The 17,087-nt window shown below is 40.7% G+C and overlaps 4 protein-coding genes and 1 long non-coding RNA gene across 13 annotated transcripts in view; 3 read left to right on the top strand and 2 right to left on the bottom strand.

Moving 5' to 3' along the window:
* Positions 1–17,087, top strand: part of LOC119481862 — a 166,214-nt gene that overhangs the window by 52,206 nt on the left and 96,921 nt on the right. The window lies entirely within an intron of this gene.
* Positions 1–17,087, bottom strand: part of LOC119481846 — a 145,971-nt gene that overhangs the window by 56,716 nt on the left and 72,168 nt on the right. The window lies entirely within an intron of this gene.
* Positions 1–17,087, top strand: part of LOC119481879 (butyrophilin subfamily 2 member A2-like) — a 429,385-nt gene that overhangs the window by 356,063 nt on the left and 56,235 nt on the right. The window lies entirely within an intron of this gene.
* The window catches only part of LOC119481860, a 36,526-nt gene that overhangs the window by 2,034 nt on the left and 17,405 nt on the right, over positions 1–17,087 (bottom strand). Inside the window, exons 5-7 of one of the 6 annotated variants that reach the window (XR_005205278.1) lie at positions 3,793–3,852; positions 3,295–3,723; positions 2,705–3,145 (exon numbers count right to left, since the gene is read on the bottom strand). The exons of 2 other annotated variants lie outside the window; for them this stretch is intronic. Coding sequence is in view for 1 of the 4 variants with exons in the window: in XM_037759166.1 (XP_037615094.1) it covers positions 3,614–3,723; positions 3,793–3,852 (170 nt within the window). In the remaining 3 variants the exon portion in view is untranslated. Of the gene's footprint in view, positions 1–2,704; positions 3,724–3,792; positions 3,853–8,805; positions 8,817–17,087 lie in introns of those variants that run through there. 3 more of the 6 variants (XR_005205279.1, XM_037759166.1, XR_005205280.1) reach the window with 3 other exon arrangements.
* The window catches only part of LOC119481913, a 37,085-nt gene continuing 21,929 nt past the window's right edge, over positions 1,932–17,087 (top strand). The window contains exons 1-2 of the long non-coding RNA XR_005205303.1: positions 1,932–2,053; positions 9,799–9,803. This is a non-coding gene — a long non-coding RNA (uncharacterized LOC119481913). The remainder of the gene's footprint in view (positions 2,054–9,798; positions 9,804–17,087) is intronic.

Genomic DNA, 17,087 nt, shown 5'->3' with positions numbered 1-17,087 from the left:
TGTGTGCGCGCCTTGGATTATTTTTGAGTGAGACTTGCATTTTGTACTTTTTGAGACCATGTTCCACCATTTAATGAACCCTTCAGAGCTGTCTCACCCTCTTGGCACACAACAGACAACACAAAAAGAGGAAATGAGTAGAAGTAGCCATATACTCACATGACTAGTTAAAGTAAATAATACATCCAGAGTGAAGTCAGGATCAGGAGAAACAGACGGAGAGACAACGAGTCTCTAAACTAAACTCCAGAGGAACCTGGTTGTTTGTTGATTTGTTGTCTATTTATTTCACTTCATGTCTCTATTCGTTCCTGGTCAGCCACTAAATATAAAACAGTCCAAATTATTCTCAACACATTTCTTCACAAAAATAAAAAAAACATAAACATGATTAATATAATATATCAACCATCTATATTTCTACATTACCTTGTGTCTCTTCTGTCCTACAGGACCAAAGTATGAGACTCTGCTGAGCAACAACCAAAAGTGGAAGCAGCAGTGCTGTTGAACAAAAACTCTTTAAACTCGCTAAATAGTTTAGCTGATGACACAATCCTTGTCCCGATGCAGGCTTCTGATTGGTCAGTGTTCACACTTGTGTACTTTAGAGCCTTAAAGGGCCAGCTCTGAATCGTAACTTGAGTTTTAGCAGCACTCATTTCAGGAAGTGTTACTTTGTTTTATTTTATATTATTATGGCATGGTCATTGATTAAATGCATTTTGGTAGATTAAACGTACAACGACTCAATGCACACATGAAAACCAAAATTAATGTAACATTAATTTTTTTATGTTTAGAAAATTTGCGGCTATACAGAAATAATTTTAAAAAGAAAGTGTATTACTATTTTATTCATGTTATTTGTGTGCATGTGTGTGTGTGTGTTTTAAATGTATTAATTTTATCAGAATTTGTGGGTAATAAAAGAATAGCCTGTCACTGAAGTTTAACTGGACATATGTTAACCCAGACTACGCCACTCTCACAGCAACGTGATTAATATAATGTAGTCTGATGAATCAACATTTACTCAAACATATTTGTTTTAGTCAGGACAAGCTGATAACATAACTCTCTTATCCCATAAAAGAATGCTGCTGAATAGTTTAGCTCATCACAATTCACACAGTCTGAACACTGACCAATCACAATCCTTGTCCAGCCGTCAGTGTTGCAGTGTTGCTAACACACACAAGTACACTAAAAGCACTCTTATAAGAAACCCAGAAGTTATGTTAGCACAATAAGTGACACAGTTGTCCCAATTCCAACCCGGTCCCTCCACCCTCACCTCTGTGACGTTGTGTTATTCATCAAACTGCTAAAACTGAATGTTTGACTTTATCTTTCAGCAGTTCACAACAGTAACAGAGTGTTTCTGCCACTACGAGCATTTCTAAGTCCCAGCAATGACATTTTAGATTTATGTTAAAAACCTTTAGTGCAGTGCTTGATAAATATATACACCGTGTTATTACCCATATTGACATTATAAATAATGTGATTTAATAAAATGTATGAAACATTTTATGGGTCCAAACATCACTTTTTCTTCATGTCCCACAACTGTGGTCTCAATGTTGAGATACGTTAAATGAGCTAATTCAATTATAATATGTCATTATTTCAAATGGAACTGTTTCATATTCATATTACTTTACACCATATTAACATTATTTATTTGTTAACTATATCATTTTTTTCCCATCTTAATGTGCCTGTCCCACACTTCTGAAATAAAACAAATAAACAAATACCATATAGTAAATGTTTTATTCAAAGGCAAACAAATCTGGTTTCCATGGAAACAGAAGTGAACAGGTGAGCACATGGATGACAGGTTGGGCCGCCCACAAAGGTAACCCTCAAGATCCAGAACAACAAGGTGAAGATCATCTTTTCTTCTTCTTCTTCTCACCGTACAGCTCAGTAACATTTAAACAATAACTTAATATAACTGTTGAATTCATGAATATTAGATGCTGAGAGTCAAAGCTAACGTAGCAGACCATGCTAGCTGATATTTATCTGCAACATAAGCAAAAATGTTTGGGTTTGTTCTAGTTCTAATGAACTAGAACAAACCCAGTTCTAGTTCATTACATTATCGAGCAATTAGCAAACTAAATGAAATATAAACTATTTTTATTATGTTTGTGTAAATAATTGCGATGGAGGCTTTATTTAACTTTCCTGACTTTTAATGAACACCGTCAGACAGCCGTTCAGTTACAAGTGGATCGTTTCTGTTACTGTCGTAAACCCCCCACAGTACATGCACAAGCGCATTCAACTACCGTATAACATAGTATATGACAGTTTGGACGAGCTCTTACATTATCCAACAGTCACCACATGTCCAACTGAAGAACTTTAGTATGTCGACTATATGAAGCAAATCTTCAGAAGTGTCCCATCCTTTAGTAAATGTAGCCTATATTATCATATTAGATAGCACAATGTAGTCTGATATATGATAAATGGGTACTGTAGATAGACAGAGGAAATGAGGTTCATGTTGGTGAATAGATACTGTAAATCTGTACAGTATGTAGTCTGTATGTTTTTGCATACACTACAGCTCCATACATATGTAACCCACGTGCTGGAGCCTCTCTGCACACCCTGGGACTCTGCGTTGTGTTTCTTAATGTGTGATGGGGTGTGATGCAGAGAAAAGGAAACACCGGCACAGGAGTTCTGGATTGTGGTTGAGAGCGGGAACACTTTATTCACCCACAACATCGGCTCTACTGCTGGTCCAAAACCTTACGAAGCAGTGAAAGCAAAGTAAACCCTCCATGAGGAAGTATATTCTAGTACAAAAGTAAACAGAGTAAAATAATAATCTAACACTGAAAATAAATTACTACACATAAAATGATATAAGGCATCTTAACATAAGATCTAATGTGAAAATAATATAAATGAAACAATAAGACAGAGAGCAGACAATAACTGAAAAGACTAATCCTCCATCCTGCACTATTTTCTTCTCCACTGAGAGGATGCTCTGCTCGTACTCAGCAACAGGCCAACATTACGGACACTATTCACATACTAAACATATCTTACTTTTTACAACTCATGCCAAAGAGAAAGTCAACATCTTAATTAACACTTTAGTTGAAAAGATAAACTGAAAGCGTGTGTGTGAATTAATATATTCTACGATGATGAAGACCTCCATGTTTACCTAACGAAGCACTGACAGCAAAGCAAACAGGAAAAAATGATGTCCAACACGTAACTGGATTTCAGAACTACGGTTTCATGTAACAGACAAACATGGTTATTGCTCCATTCTCTTCCTTTAATACATCCATGGATTCTGGATGAGAACTGACAGCTCACCAGCGACACCTGGTGGTCGACTTAGGCTACTGCCTTACACATACAACATAGTTCAACATTTTATAAAGCTAAAGATGCTGTGTGTTCTATATTTACACTGTATCCCAAACACATGCATCATTCTGTGACGTTTTCTGTTTTTGCACACATTGATGATGTCACCATCATCTCCTCTCTCTGTCCTCTCTCCTACAGATGTGTATCCTACTCCAGGTTACATCGATTCGTCTGTACGTCTGTTTCGGTGTTTACTCTATAGGCCTACGAGTCGTTTACGAAGGAAGACAAAGCAGAGTCCAGCACAGAGAACCAGTAGAACTGCTGTCAGTACAACGGAGAGGGCGATCCTTCCCCGACTCTCTGGTTGTGGTCTCATTGTTGGTCTCTCTGGTTGTGGTCTCATTGCTGGTCTCTCTGGTTGTGGTCTCCTTGTTGGTCTCTCTGGTTCTGGTCTCCTTGTTGGTCTCAGAGGTTTGGGCTCATCAGCAGCTGCTGTAAAGGACAGAAAATAAAATGTGTGTGATTGTCTGAAGTGGAACCATTTTACTGAAACAGGAAACTAAATAAATCCAGCAGACTGACAAAAGAAAGACTAAATATGATCCTAGTCTTCATCAACGGTAGCCATGACGTACGTTTTACTGCGTCTGGTAGTCGCTTTCAGTCCAAAATGGCGGAAGCGTAGCTCTGCTGCTGGGAGCTGACGTTGTAATGGAACGACCAGTTGACTTTCACTTCTTAGTAATATGTGTTCTTTGGTACAGCTCCAGCAGGGATGAAGCTGAGACTACTTTATACTAACCAGTATGACCCCTGCAGCATGCTGACATGCTAAACTAAGATGTGTTTAGCACTAGCAGGGCTGTAGACTCTTAGTCTGGTTTCACTGACTGACTTCTACTGAATCAACTCACCTGTGACATTGAGGTGACATATCCTAGAGCCCGTACCATCACCTGTGAGCACTTCACACTGGTACCAACCAGAGTCATCAATCCTGAGTCTGGACATGTGAAGTCTGAGTCGTCCGTCTCTGAGGACGTCTTTGTCCCACCGGACTCGTCCTGTAAACTGTTCATCCTGAAACTCTGGGTCCTCAACACTTCCATAGAGATGAAACAGGACTAAGGGTCTGAGATCAGCTAACAGTTCACAGTAGATATAAAGTATGTCGGTGGAACTGCTGGTTCTGGTTGTGAACATCCACTCCAGTGTGATGTTGTGGTTCTCCTCTGCCTGATAGGAGGTCTGTGTCACATTCACTACAAATGCTCCTGTAGAGGAGACAGAGAGGGAAAGTGAGCAGCAGACAAACTGACAACTTGAACATGTCAAACTCCATCTAGAGATGTTTGTCTGAAAGTGTATTTAGTGTTTGTGGATAATAAAGTGAAGGTCAACTAACCAGAGACACAGGAGGTCAGACTGAGGAGCAGCAGGATGCTGCAGATCATCTTCATCCTGTGAGAGGAGACAGAAACACATCAGATACAAGTTCAGTTATTACAGGTAGAACAGAGACAATCTACAGTCTGTCTTTAGTCCTCACAGGACTTCTTCCTCTGTGCTACTGATTACACATGACTGACCAGTGGACTGACACCAAGACAGGAACACTAATGTACTTCTGACACCAGATGGAGCCAGATTAGTAGATTAGATCTTTACAACTGAGGAAGAACAGGAAGTATGATCTGCTTTGAGATCAACAGTGTTGAACACTCTCACCAAACAACTGACTCCTCATTAGATCAAACCTTCAATAAAATGTCATCAGACTAATCTATACTCGTCTCCAATGATTGTTGTTTTATTCCTGTTATTTTGGACTATTTAAAGGCTGTATTATCTGTGATCATCATGCATTAATGGTTTAACCTCCATGTTGTGTTTCTGTAGTCAGAGTAGGGGGTTAGAGAGGAAAACTATTTCACCAACTAGATTTCTCCTCGATGGTTAATGAAGTTTCTGGTCAGCTTTTGATTTTACGCACAACACAGACTAGAGGAGCGACACTAAAGGACGAGGACACCACTAGGACACCACTAGGACACCACTAGGACACTACTAGAACACCACTAGAACACCACTAGGACACTACTAGGACACCACTAGGACACTACTTGGTAGTAGTGGCGGCCGGCCACTATTGGTTTACCAAACAAAGCAAGGTCAGTAGGGGCATCACGTTAAGAAAACACTTCTATTATATATTATATTGTTATATTAAATTAGTATTGTATAACATGTTTATTATTGTATTATGATACATGCAGTGGTGGAAGTACTCAGATCTTGTACTTCAGTAAAAGTAGCAATACTACCATGTAGAAATACTCTGTTACAGGTAAGGGTTAAAAACCCTTCTTAAGTAAAAGTGCAAAGATATTAACATATGAATATACTTAAAGTACCAAACATAAAAGTACACATTATGCAGAATAATGTTTATTATTGGATTATACTTATTGATGCATTAATGTGTTCATCACTTTAATGTTGCAGCTGGTAAAGCTGATATAAATGACTTTATATACTGCTGGGTAGTTTAATCTATAATAATACATAATTTATTATTATATACTGCTGGGTAGTTTAATCTATAATAATACATCATTTATTATTATATACTGCTGGGTAGTTTAATCTATAATAATACATAATTTATTATTATATACTGCTGATAGTTTAATCTATAATAATACCTCATTTATTATTATATACTGCTGGTAGTTTAATCTATAATAATACATCATTTATTATTATATACTGCTGGTAGTTTAATGTATAATAATGCATAATTTATTCCTTGATTATATTTTGTATTAATAATCTGAATCTGTAAAGTAACTAAAGTTATTAAATCAATGTAGTGGAGTAAACAGTCTAATATTTCCCTCTGAGATGTAGTGGAGTAGAACATGGAAATACTCAAGTAAAGTACAAGTCAAAAAATTGTACTTAAGTACAGTACTTGAGTAAATGTACTTAGTTACTTTCCACCACTGAGTTCATGTTATACTGTTGTGTTGTTCTAAGCATTCTTTACTGCTCCTGTTGGAGTAACATAATTGTTGATTATTTAACTGTAAAGTAGTAATGTGTTTTTAATACCTTCACTCTTTTGCTTTAAATCATACCGAGATGTTTGCTGAAACTGACTGGATGTGGCAACACAACCCTGCCTAGAAACAATTTAACCAGCCGCCACTGTTCATTACAGGTAGAGACAACAGAGACAATCTACAGTCTGTCTTTAGTCCTCACAGGACTTCTTCCTCTGTGCTACTGATTACACATGACTGACCAGTGGACTGACACCAAGACAGGAACACTAATGTACTTCTGACACCAGATGGAGCCACTTTAGTAGATTAGATATTTACAACTGAGGAAGAACAGGAAGTATGATCTGCTTTGAGATCAACAGAGACTCAGGCTGTATTCATACTACACTAGTAATACGTACTGATTTGGCCAAAATAAAGTATGTAGTATGCAGTATGTGTACAGAGAATTGATTTCAAAATACTGCTGCTGGTTCACAAAGCACTAAATGGTTGAGGGCCAACATATATTTCTGATCTTCTGCTATGTTCTGAACCATCCAGACCTCTCAGGTCATCTGGATCAGGTCTGCTTAGTGTCCTCTGGATCAGGTCTGCTTAGTGTCCTCTGGATCAGGTCTGCTTAGTGTCCCCAGAGTCAGAACTAAACATGCAGAAGCAGCGTTCAGTTTTTATGCATTAAATATTTGGAACAAGCTCCCAGAAACCTGCAGGACCGCTACAACTCTCACTTCTTTTAAAACAAAGCTTAAAACTTTCCTTTTTGCTGCTGCCTTTAATTAAACCAGATAATGATCTGATACTGCACTAGAGCTTTTACTCTTTTGTGTTTGATTCTATTTTAGCTTCTATCCTAGCTTTTATTTTTAGCTTGTTTTTATTTTCTAATCTTTAATGTTTTTATGTTTTTATAACTGTTTTAATTATGTCTTAATGTTCTTTTGCACTTCGTTGCAATGTTCTTGAATGTTTCTGTAAAGCACTTTGATTTGCCCTGTTGTTGAAATGTGCTCTGCAAATAAAGCTGTACGCCAAAAATACCTGGATGTTGCACTGATTTGGAAAAATTCTCCAGTATGCATCGGACCAGTCTATCTCACCTACTGTATCCTACAAAGCAAAGCGCTGGAACAGCACAGTCTAAGGTTACAACAACAGCAGCCAGAAGCTGCTGTTTTTTACGTTTTTTGTCGCCTCATCACTAAATTCACTTCTGAAAGTTTGTTAGGCGAGAAATCAACTGTGTAGATTATTAATATTGGCAGTTTTACGAAGTTAGATGGCGAATCGAACATTTGTTCCACCGTTGTTGGAGTTTAGAAGCTCCACAGAATACCGTGACAGCCAGCGAGCGCCTGCCCGGGTCGCTGCCAGCAAGCCGGGTAGTCACGCTCAGAGACCGCTATGAGCTGCTGGAGCTCACTCCGGCCTCGTAGACAAGAGGCTTTTATTTCCTTGTTGACGGATAGTTTGTTTAAATATCACAACACAGATGTCCATTATAAATTAACAGGAACCTGTGTTTATCTGCCTTTTTGGAGTTCAAAAGCTCCATACATCATTTATTATTATATACTGCTGGTAGTTTAATGTATAATAATGCATAATTTATTCCTTGATTATATTTTGTATTAATAATCTGAATCTGTAAAGTAACTAAAGTTATTAAATCAATGTAGTGGAGTAAACAGTCTAATATTTCCCTCTGAGATGTAGTGGAGTAGAACATGGAAATACTCAAGTAAAGTACAAGTACCTCAAAACTGTACTTAAGTACAGTACTTGAGTAAATGTACTTAGTTACTTTCCACCACTGAGTTCATGTTATACTGTTGTGTTGTTCTAAGCATTCTTTACTGCTCCTGTTGGAATAAAGTAATTGTTGATTATCTAACTGTAAAGTAGTAATGTGTTTTTAATACCTTCACTCTTTTGCATTAAATCATACCGAGATGTTTGCTGAAACTGACTGGATGTGGCAACACAACCCTGCCTAGAAACAATTTAACCAGTCACCACTGTTCATTACACTCTTTGACCAACAGGTGGTTTCATGAGCACCTGAAGTTGAAGCAGATGAAACAACTTGCTGGAGAGCTTCATGAAGCTTCATCTCGCCGTCACTACTTTAAACTACATGAAACGCTAAATTACGACAAAATAAAAGCAAAAACTGAAGCATCTCAAAAAATGACTAATTTCTCAATGAGGTTTTTTTTTTTTTTTTTAAAGTTATTTTTAAGTATTTATTGATAGGACAGTGGATAGAGTGTTGGAAAGGGGGAGAGAGAGAAATGACATGCGGAAAGGACCACAGGTCGGATTCGAACCCGGATCTACCGCTGCTAGGACTGAGCCTTGGCCATACATGGGCGCTCGCTCTACCGACTGAGCTAACCAGCCGCCCTCAATGAGGTTTTGAATGCAGATTCGACCGCATGCTTTAGTACCAGACTTGGTTTATATTAAAACTGAACACCAAAGCAACACTTTAAACAACACGAAATGCAAAATTACGACAAAATAAAAGCACCAAATGACAATTTAAAGTGTGACTTTAAAGGCCAGATGTGTAGATGATGTTAACCCAGCTGTCTTACCTTCACCTGTCCTCCTCACAGTAGAGGAACTCAAAGAGGAACTCAAAGAGGAACTCAAAGAGGAGAAGTCACAAATATCAGAATAAAGTCCACAGAGAGGAAAACTAGAGTGTGAGCAGCATGGTGTCATCTCCTGTCATCTGCTGTCACATCTTCTCCTCCTCTACCAGCAGACTGTCGGTGTAGGTGCTGGTCCTCTGAACGGTGAGTCTGAAGTGAGCCTCTATTTATACGCGTCTGTCGGCTTCCTCCGCATGGCTCCTCCCACTACCTTCGGGTTTTTTTGACACACCTCGTATCCCAGCCTGTACGGTATCACTCCGCCGAAAAGACCAACACGTAAAAACCAACGAAATATCATTTACAGCAATCGAACCTGTCGTCTATATATCCATCATCAGAAAAAAAACAAAACCGAGAGCGACTGCGATTCTGGTTATCTTCGCATTGAAGTCGGGTCTATGTTCTCGGCGGAGTGATACCACACAGGCTGGGATGCAAATAGTTGGTGCGTTGTTTGTTGCCTCCCCAGCCTGGAACCGGGAAATTGTTCGACAAAGTCGTTGGAGCCTCAGCTGCTGATTCTCCTTTGTCGAATAATTTTCCGGCAGGACCAGCTCCAGCTGCTGTTGGTTGTTTTTCTGCGCTTCTCAGTCTGGAACCTTCCAACCTCCAGAGCACGACGGACTATTATTCTACAGCAGCTCAGGAATCACCACCAGAAACTGCGCATCTCATAGTTTGGTCCTGTAAGACAGAGGAGACACAAGGTAATGTGGAAATACTATAGTTGATATATTATATTAATCATGTAAATGTTTTTTTTTTTGTTTTTTTTTGTGAAGAAATGTATTGAGCATAATTTGGACTGTTTTATATTTAGTGGCTGACCAGGAACGAATAGAGACATGAAGTGAAATAAATAGAAAACAAATCAAACTACCAGAGTCTGTTAACATGGAGGTGGAGCTGTCTGCAGCATATAACCAACACTAACATGGAGAAGTCTACAGACAGACAGAGTGGAACATTTAACAATAGAAGAGTAAACTATAGTAGACAAATAGGAAGAAGTTAAACACTTAATCAGACTAACAGTAACTCAGTTGAAGCTGCTAAATGCAGGAAGAACAGCTGGTGAAAGAAAAAACTGGATTGAGTCTGAATGAGTAAATAAACAGATTTATTAATTTAACAGAACACTCAAAAGTCAGATATAGTCGTTTATATATAAATAGCATTACTCTCTTTTGCTACTTGTTACACGGAAAGTGTCCCCGCTACTAGAGTATGATCGCCTGAGCCTTCTCAAAGTCCGCGATTCCGTGGAGAAACTGCCGAACTGTGGCTCTTGCGGACAATCGAAGACGACACCGCCACACCGTCTCACCTGCATTCCCTCCGTCTCACCTGGCGTCCACACCTCACCTGCCGTCACACGCTTCACCTGGCGTCCACACCGCGTCACCTGGCGTTCACAGCCTCACCTGGCGTTCACACCGTCTAACCTGGCGTCCACAGCCTCACCTGGCGTTCACACAGTCTCAACTGCGTTCACTCCGTCTCACCTGGCGTCCACACCTCACCTGCCGTCAGCCTCACCTGGCGTCCATACCGCCACACCTGCCGTCACACGCTTCACCTGGCGTCCACAGCCTCACCTGGCGTTCACAGCCTCACCTGGCGTTCACACCGTCTAACCTGGCGTCCACAGCCTCACCTGGCGTTCACACAGTCTCAACTGCGTTCACTCCGTCTCACCTGGCGTCCACACCTCACCTGCCGTCAGCCTCACCTGGCGTCCATACCGCCACACCTGCCGTCACACGCCTCACCTGCCGTCACACGCCTCACCTGGCGTCCACACAGCCTCACCTGGCGTTCACACCGTCTCACCTGCGTTCACTCCGTCTCACCTGGCGTCCACACCTCACCTGCCGTCAGCCTCACCTGGCGTCCACACCGTCTCACCTGGCGTCCACACCTCACCTGCCGTCAGCCTCACCTGGCGTCCATACCGCCACACCTGCCGTCACACGCCTCACCTGGCGTCCACAGCCTCACCTGGCGTTCACAGCCTCACCTGGCGTTCACACCGTCTAACCTGGCGTCCACAGCCTCACCTGACGTTCACACAGTCTCAACTGCGTTCACTCCGTCTCACCTGGCGTCCACACCTCACCTGCCGTCAGCCTCACCTGGCGTCCATACCGCCACACCTGCCGTCACACGCCTCACCTGCCGTCACACGCCTCACCTGGCGTCCACACAGCCTCACCTGGCGTTCACACCGTCTCACCTGCGTTCACTCCGTCTCACCTGGCGTCCACACCTCACCTGCCGTCAGCCTCACCTGGCGTCCACACCGTCTAACATGGCGTCACACGCCTCACCTGGCGTCCACACCTCACCTGCCGTCAGCCTCACCTGGCGTCCACACTGCCTCACCTGGCGTTCGCACCGTCTTACCTGGCGTCCACAGCCTCACCTGGCGTTCGCACCGTCTTACCTGGCGTCCACAGCCTCACCTGGCGTTCACACCATCTTACCTGGCGTTCACACGTCTCACCTGGCGTATACCGCCTTAGATTACTTACAAATAATACTTTTATCCTGAATGACTTTTTTTCTACTCATGCTCTGGATTGTTGTTGCAGCTTCAACTGAGTTACTGTTAGTCTGATTAAGTGTTTAACTTCTTCCTATTTGTCTACTATAGTTTACTCTTCTATTGTTAAATGTTCCACTCTGTCTGTCTGTAGACTTCTCCATGTTAGTGTTGGTTATATGCTGCAGACAGCTCCACCTCCATGTTAAACAGACTCTGCTAGTTTGATTTGTTTTCTATTTATTTCACTTCATGTCTCTATTCGTTCCTGGTCAGCCACTAAATATAAAACAGTCCAAATTATTCTCAACACATTTCTTCACAAAAAAAAACAAAAAAAAAAAACATTTAGATTATTAATATAATATATCAACTATAGTATTTCCACATTACCTTGTGTCTCCTCTGTCTTACAGGACCAAACTATGAGATGCGCAGTTTCTGGTGGTGATTCCTGAGCTGCTGTAGAATAATAGTCCGTTGTGCTCTGGAGGTTGGAAAGTTCCAGACTGAGAAGCGCAGAAAACAACCAACAGCAGCTGGAGCTGGTGCTGCCGGAAAATTATTCGACAAAGGAGAATCAGCAGCTGAGGCTCCAACGACTTTTTCGAACAATTTCCCGGTTCCAGGCTGGGGAGGCAACAAACAACGCACCAACTATTTGCATCCCAGCCTGTGTGGTATCACTCCGCCGAGAACATAGACCCGACTTCAATGCGAAGATAACCAGAATCGCAGTCGCTCTCGGTTTTGTTTTTTCTGATGATGGATATATAGACGACAGGTTCGATTGCTGTAAATGATATTTCGTTGGTTTTTACGTGTTGGTCTTTCGGCGGAGTGATACCGTACAGGCTGGGATACGAGGTGTGTCAAAAAACCCAAAGTAGTGGGAGGAGCCATGCGGAGGAAGCCGACAGACGCGTATAAATAGAGGCTCACTTCAGACTCACCGTTCAGAGGACCAGCACCTACACCGACAGTCTGCTGGTAGAGGAGGAGAAGATGTGACAGGAGATGACACCATGCCTCTCAGACTCTAGTTTTCCTCTCTGTGGACTTTATTCTGATATTTGTGACTTCTCCTCTTTGAGTTCCTCTTTGAGTTCCTCTACTGTGAGGAGGACAGGTGAAGGTGAGACAGCTGGGTTAACATCATCTACACATCTGGCCTTTAAAGTCACACTTTAAATTGTCATTTTGTGCTTTTATTTTGTCGTAATTTAGCGTTTCATGTTGTTTAAAGTAGTGATGGCGAGATGAAGCTTCATGAAGCTCTCCAGCAAGTTGTTTCATCTGCTTCAACTTCAGGTGCTCATGAAACCACCTGTTGGTCAAAGAGTGTAATGAACAGTGGTGACTGGTGGAAAGGGTTGTGTTGCCACATCCAGTCAGTCTCAGCAAACATCCCGGTATGATTTAATGCAAGAAGAGTGAAGGTATTAAAAACACATTACTACTTTACAGTTAGATAATTATTATAGTTATTAATTATTAAAATAATCAACAATTATTTTACTCCAACAGGAGCAGTAAAGAATGCTTAGAACAACACAACAGTATAACATGAACTCAGTGGTGGAAAGTAACTAAGTACATTTACTCAAGTACTGTACTTAAGTACAGTTTTGAGGTACTTGTACTTTACTTGAGTATTTCCATGTTCTACTCCACTACATCTCAGAGGGAAATATTAGACTGTTTACTCCACTACATTGATTTAATAACTTTAGTTACTTTACAGATTCAGATTATTAATACAAAATATAATCAAGGAATAAATGATGTATTATTATAGATTAAACTACCAGCAGTATATAATAATAAATGGTGTATTATTATAGATTAAACTACCCAGCAGTATATAATAATAAATGATGTATTATTATAGATTAAACTACCCAGCAGTATATAAAGTAATTTATATCAGCTTTACCAGCTGCAACATTAAAGTGATGAAGACATTAATGCATTAATAAATATAATCCAATAATAAACATTATTCGTTTGGTGAGAGTGTTCAACTCTGTTGATCTCAGAGCAGATCATACTTCCTGTTCTTCCTCAGTTGTAAATATCTAATCTACTAATCTGGCTCCATCTGGTGTCAGAAGTACATTAGTGTTCCTGTCTTGGTGTCAGTCCACTGGTCAGTCATGTGTAATCAGTAGCACAGAGGAAGAAGTCCTGTGAGGACTAAAGACAGACTGTAGATTGTCTCTGTTCTACCTGTAATAACTGAACTTGTATCTGATGTGTTTCTGTCTCCTCTCACAGGATGAAGATGATCTGCAGCATCCTGCTGCTCCTCAGTCTGACCTCCTGTGTCTCTGGTTAGTTGACCTTCACTTTATTATCCACAAACACTAAATACACTTTCAGACAAACATCTCTAGATGGAGTTTGACATGTTCAAGTTGTCAGTTTGTCTGCTGCTCACTTTCCCTCTCTGTCTCCTCTACAGGAGCATTTGTAGTGAATGTGACACAGACCTCCTATCAGGCAGAGGAGAACCACAACATCACACTGGAGTGGATGTTCACAACCAGAACCAGCAGTTCCTCCAAATCACTTGATATCCTCTGTCGACTATTAGCTGATCTCAGACCCTTAGTCCTGTTTCTTCTCCATGAAGGTGTTGAGGTCCCAGAGTCTCAGGATGAACAGTTTACAGGACGAGTCCAGTGGGACAAAGACGTCCTCAGAGACGGACGAATCCGACTTCACATGTCCAGACTCAGGATTAATGACTCTGGTCGGTACCAGTGTGACGTGAAGACACGTTATGGAAGGGGCTCTAGGATATGTCACCTCAATGTCACAGGTGAGTGTATTCAGTAGAAGTCAGTCAGTGAAACCAGACTAAGAGTCTACAGCCCTGCTAGTGCTAAACACATCTTAGTTTAGCATGTTAGCATGCTGCAGGGGTCATACTGGTTAGTATAAAGTAGTCTCAGCTTCATCCCTGCTGGAGCTGTACCAAAGAACACATATTACTAAGAAGTGAAAGTCAACTGGTCGTTCCATTACAACGTCAGCTCCCAGCAGCAGAGCTACGCTTCCGCCATTTTGGACTGAAAGCGACTACCAGACGCAGTAAAACGTACGTCATGGCTACCGCTGATGAAGACTAGGATCATATTTAGTCTTTCTTTTGTCAGTCTGCTGGATTTATTTAGTTTCCTGTTTCAGTAAAATGGTTCCACTTCAGACAATCACACACATTTTATTTTCTGTCCTTTACAGCAGCTGCTGATGAGCCCAAACCTCCAACACCAACAATGAGACCACCAGAGAGTCAGGGAACGACCGGCCTCTACATTTTAGCGGTACTGTCAGCTCTGGCTGTCTGTGCTGTACTCTTCTTTGCCATCTATCGTGTTTTTTTTACATCTAGTAATTGAGGAAACATCTACACAGCCGTAAAGACGATGAGTTTCTCAGAGAAACAACCCATCAGGTGTAACCAAGCAGTAACCTCCGATGCTGACATAAGGTTGTGTCTAGAAGGTATAGAAGTAATCCCTTTTTAACTATATAAAAATGTGATAAACAATGATAAAAGTATTAATCCTATAACCATGTGTTTATTACTGAAACAGCATACAATCATAGTGCTGCTGTATTTTATTATAGACCCCAGTGCTGTAACACTCACACTGGCCGCTTCAACTCACAGCTCTAAGTGATGTAATGCTTGCAATGAACTCCAAATCACCTCGCAGCTGTGTGAACTAGGCTTCAACTGAAGGGGCCAAAACAAGGAATCTGTCTCTGAAATAGTGGGTGTCGGGAGGCACCTAGATCATATGTATGGTATATGCTGATTAGTAGGATATTTTGACAGAGACCAGTAGAAGTGAAGAATACTAAGATATATGGTAGTAAAGAGGAGGGATGAGTTCTTTGATCTAGTATATAGGGTTGTGATGTGGAGCCCGCGAACAGTCGCGTCCGGAACGGCTCTGGATTTGGTTGTGTTTTTGTCTGCTGATATTGAACACAATAAAACTCTGCTTTTTGCACCATACTTGTACAGCCTCAAGAGATTCATTTGAGTAACCTGTGTTGACTTTCTGTCACCTTTAAAATTGAACATTGAAGAACGTTGAACTGGAGTCTCAGCCATTCCAGGCCCAAGGCTTGAGATATCCAGATTCGACAAAGGTAACCTCCAAGCTATGAAAATGTGCAAAAACTCTTGCGAGTCTCACTGCCCGACAACCTATCCTAACCTCAACCAATCAAGGTCAATACCTAACCTCAACTATTAGAGGCCAATGCCTAACCTTGACCATTCAAGGTCAATGCCTAACCTTAACTATTAGAGATAAATACCTAACCTTAATTAAAAAGTCAATGCCTAACCTCAACTATTAGAGACAATGCCTAACCTCAACTATTAGAGGTCAATGCCTAACCTTAACGATTAGAGATCAATGCATAACCTTAACGATTAGAGATCAATGCCTAACCTTAACTATTAGAGGCCAATGCCTTACCTCAACTATTCAAGGTCAATGCCTAACCTTGACCAATCAACGTCAATGCCTAACCTTAACTATTAGAGATCAATACCTAACCTTAACTAAAAAGTCAATGCCTAATTTCAACTATTAGAGGTCAATGCCTAACCTCAACTATTCAAGGTCAATGTCTAACCTTAACGATTAGAGATCAATGCCTAAACTTAACTATTAGAGGCCAATGCCTTACCTCAACTATTCAAGGTCAATGCCTAATATTGACCATTCAAGGTCAATGCCTAACCTTAACTACTAGACGATCAATACCTAACCGTAACTATAAAGATCAATGCCTAACTTTCAACTATTAGAGGTCAATGCCTAACCTCAACTATTCAAGGTCAATGTCTAACCTTAACGATTAGAGATCAATGCCTAACCTTAACTATTAGAGGTCAATGCCTAACCTTAACGATTAGAGATCAATGCCTAAACTTAACGATTAGAGATCAATGCCTAACCTTAACTATTCAAGGTCAATGCCTAATATTGACCATTCAAGGTCAATGCCTAACCTTGACCAATCAACGTCAATGCCTAACCTTAACTATTAGAGATCAATACCTAACCTTAACTAAAAAGTCAATGCCTAACCTCAACTATTCAAGGTCAATGTCTAACCTTAACGATTAGAGATGAATGCCTAACCTTAACTATTTGAGGTCAATGCCTAACCTAAACTATTAGAGATCAATGCCTAACCTTAACTATTAGAGTTCAATGCCTAACCTTAACTATTAGCAGTCAATGCCTAACTTTAACTATTAGAGATCAATGCCCAACCTTAATTATTAGAGATGAATGCCTAACCTTAACTATTTGAGGTCAATGCCTAACCTTAACGATTAGAGATCAATGCCTAACCTTAACTATTAGAGGTCAATGCCTAACCTTAACTATTAGAGGTCAATGCCTAACCTTAACT

This window comes from Sebastes umbrosus, chromosome 22, assembly GCF_015220745.1.
Source record: "Sebastes umbrosus isolate fSebUmb1 chromosome 22, fSebUmb1.pri, whole genome shotgun sequence".
Lineage (NCBI taxonomy): Eukaryota > Metazoa > Chordata > Actinopteri > Perciformes > Sebastidae > Sebastes > Sebastes umbrosus.
The sequence above is the reverse complement of the archived record's forward strand: the minus strand, read 5'-3'. Positions and strand labels throughout refer to the sequence as shown.